The sequence below is a fragment of the Perognathus longimembris genome, chromosome 12 (assembly GCF_023159225.1).
Source record: "Perognathus longimembris pacificus isolate PPM17 chromosome 12, ASM2315922v1, whole genome shotgun sequence".
Classification (NCBI taxonomy): Eukaryota; Metazoa; Chordata; class Mammalia; order Rodentia; family Heteromyidae; genus Perognathus; species Perognathus longimembris.
The window spans coordinates 91,001-103,660 of NC_063172.1; the positions used below are offsets into that span (position 1 = coordinate 91,001).

Here is a 12,660-nt window from a genome sequence, read left to right on the forward strand (position 1 = left end):
GCCTCCACCTGGCCTGGCCTGGCCGGCCTCGGTTCTTCTGGGCTATGTTATGGGGAAAGTGTCTGGTTTTCCATACTTGTTTTGAACAGACTATAGAGCTGAGTTAGTTCCGTCAGCTCTGTGAAGCAAGGGGTTAGCAAAATTTTACTACATAAACAACAAAATGGCTGCTAAGCTAAAGTGGATCAGTTTTGGTTACAAAGTCCCTTTCAGACTGAAGCCCAGGACAGGCTGTCTCCTCCCGGGACTGCAAACCCGCCAGACCGCTAGGCCTACTCCCGAGCATGGGCGAGTGTAACCGACAACCTCCTCCGGCACGGTGGCTTCTGCGTCCGTGCTGCGACGCTGGCAGGCATAGAGCAGGTGGGCATGGCCGTGAGGGCCGGGGGCAGCGGGGAGCGAGACCCTGCCTGCACCTCGGGCGCTCGCCTCTTAGGAGGGTGGAAATAACACAATCCCCAAGCACGATGTCCTCGGCGTGCTGCGACAAGGAAAGTGACACCTAGACTCTAGTAGTGACCATGTCTCGCCGGGTAGGACCCAGGAAGAGCGTTCCTGGCCGAGGGGACCTCTGAGGGAAAGGAACGGAGGTGGAGAAAGCCAGAGTTCCACTCCGGCACGTGGAGACTCGGGACTAACTTCCGCCATGCGCCCGGAAGTGTGAGCAGGGCCGCAAGGGGACTTGGTCCAAAGCGCAGCGCGGATGCCCTGAGACCGGCAGAGGCCTCGGCGTTTGGAGCTCCGAAGATCGGTCGGTGACCTTGAAAAGGACTGGCGGGGCGGGGCGGGGTGGGGAAGGAGAGGGGCATGGTGGGGAGGGGCGGATGGTGGGGAGAAGCAGGGCGTACTTCCGGATCCGCAGTGTGGGGCTCTCTACCCGCGCTCCGGGCGTCGGGGGCGGGGCCTGCGGGCCAGAGCCTCCTGGATTGGCGGCCGCTCAGACGCGCTGCCGGGGCCCCTTTGTCTATGGTGCCGCCACCGTTTCCCCGGGCCGAGAGATTGCGACTGGCCGTGAGTGGGAGTCGGTTCCCGGCGGGCCGGGGCCACTCCCTCATCCGCACTCCAGCCTCGAGTCGGCGCCGGCGCCTGGCCTTCCCCTCACGGACGCACGGCAGTGGGCCGTGGACGCGAGCCTCGCCCTCCCCTGTGACACCTCTTAGAACCCCTCCATCCTGCATCCGCGCCGCGCCTCCAGCCATCCAAGGTCGGAGTTGGGCGCCGCAGAGGTGGATGCGGCGACTCGGGGACAGGGGCTTCCCCAAGACGTTGGCAATTTGGCCGGGTTGTTTGTGGGTTTTTTGGGGGGGAGGGGACTGTTGGTGTGTGTGTGTGTGTGTGTGTGCGTGAGTGTGTGCGTGAGCGTGAGTACGTGCTTAACTTCTGGTTTAACCGGACATTTAGCCTCAGCTGCCGGAGTAGCCGAGACCAGTGCGTCCTACCCTACCCGGCTACATCTCAGGTTTTTCAGAGCGATGGTGCATGGACCGCAGCGCCTCCTTCTTGGCAGCGAAAACGACTTCCTGTCCAAGCGAGCATGCGTTGTTCTGCTCTTGGTGGCCAAATGCACCTCTTCCCAAATTTCTTATCCTCCTCGTTTTTCTACTGATACTATATTTTCTCTGTCACTTTCTAATAGCAATATTTTTACGTAGCAGTCTCTGTTTTATGAGTATCTTTTAAATTGTAATAGAAGATCATGTGCAATAATTTTCTTAATGCAAACATGTTAGAAAAATAACACTGCCCAGCACCCTGCCAGTCTACCACAGTTGGTGCTGGGGTGTGGATGCAAGTATTGCTGCATGCCACACCCCCTTTAAAAGCAAGTATCCCTTGGATACACTCCCTGCTTTTCTGGTTTGGGTTTTTTGTTATTTTAAGATAGAAGGGTTTCCTAAAATACCAGATTTTTTTCCCTTAGGAATTTTGGGCTTTGTGCTATGTTTCAAAGGGCTGCCATACTTAAAGATTATTTTTAAAATAATTTGTTTTCTTCTTCTTGATGTTGTTTGTTGTGTGGATCCTGGGGATTGAACTCAGGCTGGGTACTGTCCCTGAGCTTTTTTTGCTCAAGGCCAGCTTTCTACCACTTGAGCCAAGCTCCACTTCCAGCTTTTGGTGGTTAATTGGAGATGAGGGTTTCACAGACATTCCTGCTTGGACTGTCTTTGCACCATGATCCTCAGATCTCAGCCTCCTGAGTAACCAGGATTAGGCATGAACCACCAGTGTCTGACTAATTTACTTTTTGTATCTATCACTTGTAATATGTTGACTTCATCAAGAATTTATTTAGGTGTGGGATGAACTTGGAATCTACCTTCATTTATCCTCCTAGCCATTTTTTTCTCACTATGCACTATTAATTTATCTTGCATTGATTTGAAAAACCACCTATACCCATACAAATGTGCACACCTTTGGGGGAATGGGCATTTTGTAGTGACTGTCCATGCAAATATACACATATATATGATACTTTATTAAAAAATGAGATGATTCTTCCTGCCCATACACACTACCCCATACAGACCATAATGTCCACCATTTAACTATTGAATATCCCCATTTGTCATGTACTTTCCCTTGGTTGTAGGATAGGCTCTGCTGTGTCACTGCTGCAGACTTTCCTTTGATATTCTGGAAGACTCAACCACATTCTCTTTCTCTCTTTCTCTCTCTCTTTTTTTTTGCCAGTCCTGGGGCTTGGACTCAGGGCCTGAGCACTGTCCCTGGCTTCTTTTTGCTCAACTCTAGCACTCTGCCACTTGAGATACAGCACCACTTCTGGCCATTTTCTGTATGTGTGGTGCTGGGGAATTGAACCCAGGGCTTCATGTATCCGAGGCAAGCACTCTTGCCACTAGGCCATATCCCCAGCCCCTCAACCACATTCTCTACAGAGCCAGATATATCACTTGGGGCCCCTTTGTCCACCCTTTTGATTTGTTTTGTTTTGTTTTTGTTGCCAATCCTGGGGTGTGGACTCAGGGCCTGAGCGCTGTCCCTGGCTTCTTTTTGCTCAAGGCTAGCACTCTGCCACTTGAGCCACAGCGCCACTTCTGGCCATTTTCTATATATGTGGTGCTGGGGAATTGAACCCAGGGCTTCATGTATGCGAGGCAAGCACTCTTGCCACTAGGCCATATTCCCAACCCCATTGGTCCACCCTTTTGAATATGTTGGAAATTGCAGTTTACCTTGTGATGGTGTATGCCCAGCACCCACCCATGCTCACTTAAAGGCAAGTCCTCCTTCAGGTCTAGACTAGATTTCTTGGTCACTCAACTCAGCAACCACTCCTCAGCTTGTGCTGCCAGCACCCAGCTTGGGCCACAAGCTACCTGTCAGAGCGCGACCCCCTATACAAGTGTGTGCTTCAAGCAGGACCATCTTGTTTGCACCCCAGTGGCCAAGCTTCTCCTTACTGTAAGTGTGTCTTAGGAGGTAATTGGTCTGATACCTGTAGCCACATGTGACCCATGTAAGTGCCTTGGATATGGAACACACTCATTCCTGAAAAGCTGCTATTGTTGTACACATGCAAAACCATGGACCATAGCAAAGAATGTGATCAGCCAATCATGAGGATCCCTGAAGTCTGGAGAGACAAAACTTGGGACCCTTTGCCCTTAGGGAGACAGTGGGTACCTTCCACATGGAGCTCAGAAATCTTAGGTGCTTATTAAGTGAGACTTTCCTGGGCCACAGCCATGGGACCATGTCCTAGAACCCTGTATTTGTTTAGGGCCTAGACAGGTCTCCATAATATAAGATTCAAGTTGGCATGGGGTGAGGGAATGTGACAAAAGAGCTACAGCTCCCTGGGCCTCATCTCAACATGCCTGTCACTGGCTCTGTATGAAGACAAGGGTTCCCCAGGAAGTCAGGGGATACTGGAAGAAAAGCCTGATCATTGACATGTTCTTCTCTCTGAGCCCCACAGGATTCTCTGATTCCTGTTGCCCTTACCAGTCCCGGAAGTCAGATGATGGCAGCAGCTGGGCTTCTGCCACTGCCAGCAGCACCTCAGGTAAGCTATACCAAGATTGTTCAATGTTCCTCACCAAATCTTCTTCAGTTTCTTCTACACTGAGGATTTGTAGGGAAGCCTGAATAATACCTCATCACCTATACTCAGTTACTACTAACCACTTTCCTCTTAGGCATTGAAGTTCAGCCTTACCTGAATCTCTTGTCATTCCAGGCCAAAGTGACTTTTGAGGATGTGGCTGTGCTCCTCTCCCAGGAGGAGTGGAACCGCCTGGGCCCTGCTCAGAGGGGTCTCTACAGAAACGTGATGATGGAGACCTATGGGAATGTGGTTTCACTAGGTAAGGCCCCTCCAAAGGCCTGTGTGTGTCTGTATGTGTTGTACTGGGATGAGGGCTTCCCAAGGGAGACTCGGGACAGGCTTCCTGAAGGCTCCCAAATCTCCAGGGTGTTTATTGCCAACAAGTCAATCCTGTCCATCTTCATGTCCTCAGAGATGCCGCTGGCTAAAAGGATATTGGTAAATGTATAAACAAAGTGCTTCCCTCCCAACAAACAGGATTGCCAGGATCCAAACCCAATGTGATCTGCCAGCTAGAACGAGGAGAAGACCCATGGGTCCTGGATGGGCAGGGAGCTGGGGAGAGCCAAGGCCTGAGCAGTAGCCTCTCAGGTGAGTGATGAGAATGATCCTTGCTTTCACCCAACTTGTTTAGATTGAGCCTCTGGTTGCAGTGGTTTCCACCAATCTGGGATGAGCCTATCAGGCTTCACCTGGCCCAGGGGTCCATAGGTGGCCAAGTGCTAGGCCAGGCAGGATGCAAAGCTGGACAGGATGGTAGAACTAAGTACAAAAGAGATAGGGTAGGAGAGCTAAGCTAGTTATAAGCAATAGCAGCCTATTGACAGAGGGGTTTTTGTCCCTTCCAAAGAGACAAAAACTGGTTACCCAGGTTCTAATAGGACATTTAGTTTGTGATTATTACATACTTGGTTTAGAAAAAAAAAACAAAGCATCCTATATATACAAAGCAGTTTCTTTCTTTCTTTCTTTCTTTTTTTTTTTGGGTGCTAGTCGTGGGGCTTGGACTCAGTGCCTGAGCACTCTCCCTGGTTTCTTTTTGCTCAAGGCTAGCACTCTACCACTTGAGCCACATCGCCACTTCTGGCTGTTTTCTATATATGTGGTGCTGGGGAATCGAACCCAGGGCTTCATGTATACAAGGCAAGCACTCTTGCCACTAGGCCATATTCCCAGCCCTTATCTAATTTCCTGAAGCCCATTAAAAACGTGTAAGATCTGGGAGTTGGTTCACTTAATTGTTTGGTCAAGCTACCTGTACTCACTTTTTTTTTTTTTTGGCCAGTCCTGGGCCTTGGACTCAGGGCCTGAGCACTGTCCCTGGCTTCTTCCCGCTCAAGGCTAGCACTCTGCCACCTGAGCCACAGCGCCCCTTCTGGCCGTTTTCCATATATGTGGTGCTGGGGAATCGAACCTAGAGCTTCATGTGTAGGAGGCAAGCACGCTTGCCACTAGGCCATATTCCCAGCCCCTGTACTCACTTTTTTTAAGGTTGTACTATTGCCTCACATTAGCTTCTGCTTCTATAAATTCTAGTTCTTTTGCTCAAATAAACATTTTTCTGTTAAAAAAAAATGAAAAGCTGAAAACTTGCAATTTGAGCAAGTCAAAGCAACTCACTGTTCTCCATATAGTATTGTACTCTGTTTCCGTGTGTGAAATAATATTGTCAACCTAGAAAAGAATTAGATTTTTTTTTCTTTCTTTCTTTTCTTTTTTGTCAGTCATGGGGCTTGAACTCAGGGCCTGGGCACTGTCTTTGAGCCCTTTTGCTCAAGGCTAATGCTCTACCACTTTTAGCTACAGTGACACTTCCGGTTTTCTGGTGGCTAGTTGGAAATAAGAATCGCACTGACTTTGCTGCCAGTAGAATTTACAAGAGAATTTAGCAGTATTGCTAGATAAAAAATCGTTTCTGGGCTGGGATGTAGCTCAGTGGCAAAGTGCTTGCCTAGCAAGTGCAACGTCCTGGGTTTGATGATCCCCAGTACCAAACAAGAAGAGACAAAAAAATCATTTGTATTTCTATTGATTGACAACAAACAAAAGTGCACTCTTTAAAGTTGGGTGCTGAGGGGCTGGGGATATGGCCTAGTGGCAAGAGTGCTTGCCTCGTATACATGAGGCCCTGGGTTCAATTCCCCAGCACCACATATACAGAAAACGGCCAGAAGTGGCGCTGTGGCTCAAGTGGCAGAGTGCTAGCCTTGAGCAAAAAGGAAGCCAGGGACAGTGCTCAGGCCCTGAGTCCAAGGCCCAGGACTGGCCAAAAAAAATAATAATAATAAAGTTGGGTGCTGATGGCTCATGCCTATAAAAATAGCTACTCAGGAGAGTAAGATCTGAGGATTGCAGTTCAAAACCCACCCAAGCAGAAAAGTCCCTGTGAGACTCTTATCTCCAATTGACCACTCAAAACCCACTAGTGATACAGTGGCTCAAGGGGTAGAGCACTAGCCTTGAGCCCCAAGAGGTTCAGGGACAACACCCAGGCCCTGAGTTCAAGGCCCACACCTAACAAAAAAAAATGAGGTCTGGGAACATGGCCTAGTGGTAGAGTGCTTGCCTCACATACATGAAGCCCTGGGTTCGATTCCTCAGCACCACATACATAGAAAAAAGCAAGAAGTGACACTGTGGCTCAAGTGGCACAGTGCTAGTCTTGAGCAAAAAGAAGCCAGGGACAATGCTCAGGCTCTGAGTTCAAGCACCAGGACTGGCAAAAAAAAAATAAGCAAACAAACAAAAAATGTTAGCTTTAAATGATATCAGAAACATAAAGTGTCTAGGAATCTAACAAAGATGTGTGAGATATATTAGAGAAAATTATAAAACCAAAGATGGTGTGATCTATGTATAGAGAGAGATCTAGCCCCAAAGGCTGTTTCATAGTTGCTATGGGTGAAGAACCTCTGACTACAGGACATTGACATCAGAGTCTTGGGAAAAATGTTAGCCAGCTAGTCTTCCCAGGTAGAATGGGATGGCACAGTTCATACTCCAGTGATTGTTTAGGTTCAGCATCTCAGTGTGGCCGTTTTCCTTTTGAGAACTGCTCCTTGTTTGCAAAGGCAGTAAGGACAAGGCCCTAGGTATTACAGACAACCTGCCTCTATTGTCTTGTTATTAGAGAAACAGTAGACGTGCCTGCCTCAGAGGAATTAAATATTTCCAGTGACTGGAAGCAAGAGGACACACATTATGTTACAGAAGTCTTGCAAGAAAAACTTGTGGATTTTTTTCTTTGAAATGCTGTTTCTCAGGCTAGTTTGTATCTTTTGGCTCAAATAATCCTTTTAGCCTCTTGAGTAACTATAACCACAAGAAGCAAGGAAACACAGAGCATTTCCATCCACGGCCACACCAGACTTGTTCTCCAAAGAAGGCAGCCTGTGGTTCCCACTAGTGGAAAATAAGACTTTTCTTGGGAGCCTTTGAGTTTTGTACTGAGGACTGAGATTTTCCAAGAACACAAACACCTGATTGCTGCCTCTGGCACAGACTATGGTAGAGGATGATACTGAGTGAGTTCTCAATATAAATGTGCATAGAAGCAGGTACTGACTGCATTTATCTGTAGAGTCATCAAGAGAAGACTCCAGAGCGCTCTGCTCCCTGCTAATTGAGGCTGATGCCATGGCCCAGGCAGTCTCAACCAGTACCTGCTTCTATGTACATCTATATTTAGAACTTACTCAGTATCCTTTCTCTTACTCTCTTTCTCCCTCCCTTTCTCTCTTCCCGCCTTTCTTTCGTCAGTACTAGGGTTTAAACTCAGGGTCCTGTGCTTACACACTCTGACATCTGAGCCACACCTCCAGCCCCTGTATCTCATATTTTTGCCAGGGGCCAGCCTCTGACCATGATAGATTCTCCCAATTATACTTTCAGAATAGCTAAGATTATAGGTGTGCTCTGCCATGTCCAGCCTAATGTCTTTTTTTTTTTTGCCTGTTCTGGAGCTTGAACTCTGCTTGGGTGCTGTCCCTGAGCTCCTTTTTGCTCAAGCATAGTGCTTTACCACTTGAGCCACAATACTACTTCTGGCTTTTTCTGTAATTAATTGGCAATAAGAATCTCATGGACTTTCCTGCCTGGACCAGCTTTGAACTGCGATCCTTAGATCTCAGCCTCCTGCGTATCTAGGATTACAGGTGTCAGCCACTGGTACGTGGCCAGCCTAACATCTTGGCAGTTGTTTTCTTTTCTTTTTTTCTTTTAATTGTTCTTTTTGTGTGTGTGTGGGGGGGGGGGGTTGTGGGGCTTGAACTCTGGGCATGAGCACTGTCCCTGAGCTCTTCAGCTCAAGGCTGGTGCTCTACCACTTGAGCAACTGCACCATTTCCGGTTTCTTGGTGGTTAATTGGAGATAAGAGTCTCACAGACTTTTCCTGCCTGGGCTAGCTTTGAACTGCAATCCTCAGATCACAGCCTCCTGCGCAATTAGAATTACACTTGTGAGCTACTGGTCCCTGGCCTTGATACTTGTTTCTTTTTCTTTTTTTTTTTTTTTTTTTGCCAGTTCTTGAGCTTGAACTCAGAGCCTGAGCACTGTCCCTGACTTCTTTTTGCTCAAGGTTAGCACTCTGCCAACTTGAGCCACAGCGCCACTTCTGGCCTTTTCTTTTTCTTTTTCTTTTTCTTTTTTTTTTTTTTGGCCAGTCCTGGGCCTTGGACTCAGGGCCTGAGCACTGTCCCTGGCTTCTTTTTGCTCAAAGCTAGCACTCTGCCACTTGAACCACAGCGCCACTTCTGGCCGTTTTCTGTGTATGTGGTGCTGGGGAATCGAACCCAGGGCTTCTTTTATACGAGTCATCCACTCTTGCCACTAGGCCATATTCCCAGCCCGCTCTGGCCTTTTCTGTATATATATGTGATGCTGTGAATCTAACCCAGGGCTTCATGTATGAGAGGCAAGCACTCTACCACTAGGCCATATTCACAGCCCAATAACTTTTTTTTTTTTTTTAAGCAATCTTAGTATCTGGGAAGAAAGGCATGGTGCTTGTCATTCCAGCTACACAGCGAGCATAAATGAGAGAAGTCCAGGCCAGCATAGGCATAAACATAAGATCCTGTGCTAAAAATAGCTCAAGAAGGACTGGAGACATAGTTACAGCAGTAGAGTTAGCGAGCACAAGGCCCTGAATTCAATTTCTGTGTGTGTGTGTGTGTGTGTGTGTGTGTGTGTGTGTGTGTGTATTTTCTCCCTACAAAGAAGCTGTGACTACTGACCACATACATATCCATTGGCCCACGATAGCATTCCTTGACCTACTTATAAGTATTCAGGTCTCCCTTCTTTGCCCAGGCTAGGCTTTGCTGCTCCCATGCTACTACTGTATTGCCCTGCTAGACTTGTACAACAGATCTAGTGGTCCTGCTCCATATGGGGCCCTTGGAAGCTCAGTCTACACTACAACCAGGAGGGCAGAGCATGGTAGCCTGGGGATCCACACTGTTGTGTGCCTGTGGGCATTCTACACAGAGGCATTGTCTCAGACTGGAGTTGCTATCTCCCTAAGTCTGTCTCTGGATATGCCACTGTTTAAAAAAATTTTTTTGTCTTTTCTTTTTTGGTACTGGGGATCGAACCCAGGACGTTGCACTTGCTAGGCAATTGCTTTGCCACTGAGCTAGATCCCAGCCCTAGATATGCCACCTTTTGATTTCTCCATAGAGAGAAATCCGCAAAGCCATTGTTAGGGTTGTTTTCTTCAGGCTTTTGAATAGTGTTAGCAGCTTCATTTTAAATTTGTTGTTTCAGAATGCAAAACCAAGGAAGAAAACCATAATAGAGACTTCAGTTTAAAGCCATTACCTTCAGATGAAGTAACAGTGAGTCTAGGAAAAACACACTTAGGGAGGACTGAGCAAGAACATTACCAAACAGAGCAGAGCTTCTGCCTGAGTTCAAACACTGTTGGCCCCCATAAGGGTCCAGTCGCAAAGCACCAGACAGCTTCTGGTGGGGACAGACCCTTTATATGCATCCAGTGTGGGAAATGCTTCAGTCGGAGTTCCCATCTCCTTCAGCATCAGCGAATCCATACTGGTGAGAAACCCTATGTTTGTAACATTTGTGGGAAAGCATTCAGCCAGAGTTCAGTCCTTAGCAAGCACAGAAGAATCCACACAGGTGAGAAGCCCTATGAATGTAATGAGTGCGGAAAAGCCTTTAGAGTGAGCTCGGACCTTGCTCAGCACCACAAAATACACACAGGCGAGAAGCCCCATGAGTGTCTGGAGTGTCGCAAGGCCTTCACACAGCTCTCACATCTCATCCAGCACCAGCGGATCCACACCGGGGAGAGGCCCTATGTGTGCCCCTTGTGTGGGAAAGCCTTTAACCACAGCACTGTGCTGCGGAGCCACCAGAGGGTACACACTGGGGAGAAGCCTCATGGGTGCAGTGAGTGTGGCAAGACCTTCAGTGTGAAGAGGACACTGCTGCAGCACCAGCGGGTCCACACTGGTGAGAAGCCCTACATATGCAGCGAGTGTGGCAAAGCCTTCAGCGACCGTTCTGTCCTTATACAGCACCACAATGTGCACACTGGGGAGAAGCCTTATGAGTGCAGTGAGTGCGGCAAGACCTTCAGCCATCGGTCAACCCTGATGAATCATGAACGGATCCACACCGAGGAGAAGCCCTATGCATGCTACGAGTGTGGGAAGGCCTTTGTGCAGCACTCACATCTCATCCAGCACCAGAGGGTACACACAGGGGAGAAACCCTATGTGTGTGGGGAGTGTGGACATGCTTTCAGTGCCCGCCGGTCTCTGGTCCAGCATGAGAGAATTCACACAGGTGAGAAGCCCTTCCAGTGTACCCAGTGTGGCAAAGCCTTTAGCCTAAAGGCAACCCTGATCGTGCATCTGAGAACCCACACTGGTGAAAAGCCCTATGAGTGTAACAGCTGTGGCAAGGCCTTCAGCCAGTACTCAGTCCTCATCCAACACCAACGTATACACACAGGGGAGAAGCCCTATGAGTGTGGGGAGTGTGGGCGTGCCTTCAATCAGCATGGGCACCTGATCCAGCACCAGAAAGTACACAAGAAGTTTTGAAGTGGGCTGGGAATGTGGCCTACTGGTAGAGTGCTTGCCTAGCATGCATGAAGCTCTGGGTTCGATTACTCAGCACCAAATATATAGAAAAGGCCAGAAGTGGCACTGTGGTTCAAGTGGTAGAGTGCTAGCCTTGAGCAAAAAGAAGCTAGGGATAGTGCTCAGGCCCCGAGTTCAAGCCGCAGGAGTGGCCAAATAGAAAAGTTATGAGGTGACTGGCCTTCAGGAGTCACACTCTGAAAAGACAGCCTCCCAGGAAAGAAGGAGCTTCTGTGAACCCTAAAGGACTCCCTTCCTTGATGACTCAGTGTCTCAAACCAATTCTATTCCTGTCCTGTGCAAAAACTAGAGGAGAGCTGTTCATTTCCTTTATCATCTTGAAGTTATATTGGTGGATAATATTAGGTTTGAGTAGAATATTGGTAAAGATATCCACTATGCTTTTTTGACTTAGCAATAATTTATTTAACGTGACTAAGGATTTTTGACATGAGTAAGGAAGTTAAAGCCTATAAGATCTCTTGTTCCAATAAAACTTTCTTCCATTCCAAATAAAGTGCTTTCTCTTAGCTTGTTATATGCCTTTGCTAAATAAAACCATTCTAATTATTATTGCTGACCATTCTTAGTATTAAAACACTGAAGTGTTGTGTGAATAAAGTGATTTAAAAAAAAAAAAAAGGATGTCGCTGGGAATGTGGCTTAGTGGTAGAGTGCCTGCCTAGAATGCATGAAGCCCTGGGTTCGATTCCCCAGCACCACATATATGGAAAACGGCCAGAAGGGGCGCTGTGGCTCAGGTGGCAGAGTGCTAGCCTTGAGCAAAAAGAAGCCAGGGACAGTGCTCAGGCCCTGAGTACAAGCCCTAGGACTGGCAAAAAAAAAAAAAAAAAAAGGATGTCACTGGGTACCGGTGGCTCACGCCTATAATCCTAGCTACTCTGGAGGCTGAGATTTGAGAATCATGGTTCAAAGCCTGCCCAGGCAGGAAACACCATTAGAATTATTGTGAATTAACCACCAGAAAACCAGAAGTGGCTCTGGAGTAGACCACTAGCCTAGAGCTGAGGAGCTCAGGGACAATACCCAGCCCCAGAGTTCAAGCCCCACAACTGCCAAAAATGATGAAATACTGTTTCACATGAAAAAAGGAAAGTAAAGTTATTATCACTGAGAAATTATGTAAATTTAAAAGAGCTTTTATCTGATGCTTCATTAAAATTCAGCTAACAACTGGTAGCAAAAACCTGTAGTCCTAGCACTCCAGAGGCTGATGCGAAGGATTGTGAATTCAAGGCCAGCCTGGGCTACATGTGCCCCCAGCATATAAACTGGGTAATCCTTACTCCAACTATCGAATTCCACCCTGGCCCACAAGCACAATACAAGAAAAAAAAAAAGTTGTTCCATCCCACTAGCACTAAAATTTTAACTCATTCTAGCATTACTCAAAAGTCCTAAGCCTAGGGACTGGGGATATGGCCTAGTGGCAAGAGTGCTTGCCTCGTATACAT

General features: G+C 47.8%; 1 protein-coding gene across 2 annotated transcripts; it reads left to right on the plus strand.

Moving 5' to 3' along the window:
* The first annotated feature begins 901 nt into the window (after positions 1-901).
* On the plus strand, positions 902-11,820 carry Znf250 (zinc finger protein 250). Of its 2 annotated transcripts, none has more exons than XM_048358877.1 (5): positions 902-1,204; positions 3,947-4,033; positions 4,208-4,334; positions 4,553-4,666; positions 9,843-11,819. In XM_048358877.1, the coding sequence occupies exons 2-5, from the start codon at positions 3,989-3,991 to the stop codon at positions 11,144-11,146; spliced, it is 1,590 nt and encodes a 529-aa protein (XP_048214834.1). In that variant the 5' UTR covers positions 902-1,204; positions 3,947-3,988; the 3' UTR covers positions 11,147-11,819. The 2 variants fall into 2 exon arrangements, with proteins under 2 accessions (XP_048214834.1, XP_048214833.1); XM_048358876.1 differs by having other exon boundaries at positions 904-1,011; positions 9,843-11,820.
* The last annotated feature ends 840 nt before the right edge of the window (positions 11,821-12,660 follow it).

Excerpts from the sequence above, each read along its gene's own strand:
- Znf250 (XM_048358876.1), top strand. The coding sequence starts at position 967 with ATGGTGCCGCCACCGTTTCCCCGGGCCGAGAGATTGCGACTGGCC. Across the intron at positions 4,335-4,552 it reads TGGGAATGTGGTTTCACTAG|GATTGCCAGGATCCAAACCC; the intron begins GTAAGGCCCCTC and ends CCCAACAAACAG. Across the intron at positions 4,667-9,842 it reads CCTGAGCAGTAGCCTCTCAG|AATGCAAAACCAAGGAAGAA; the intron begins GTGAGTGATGAG and ends TTGTTGTTTCAG.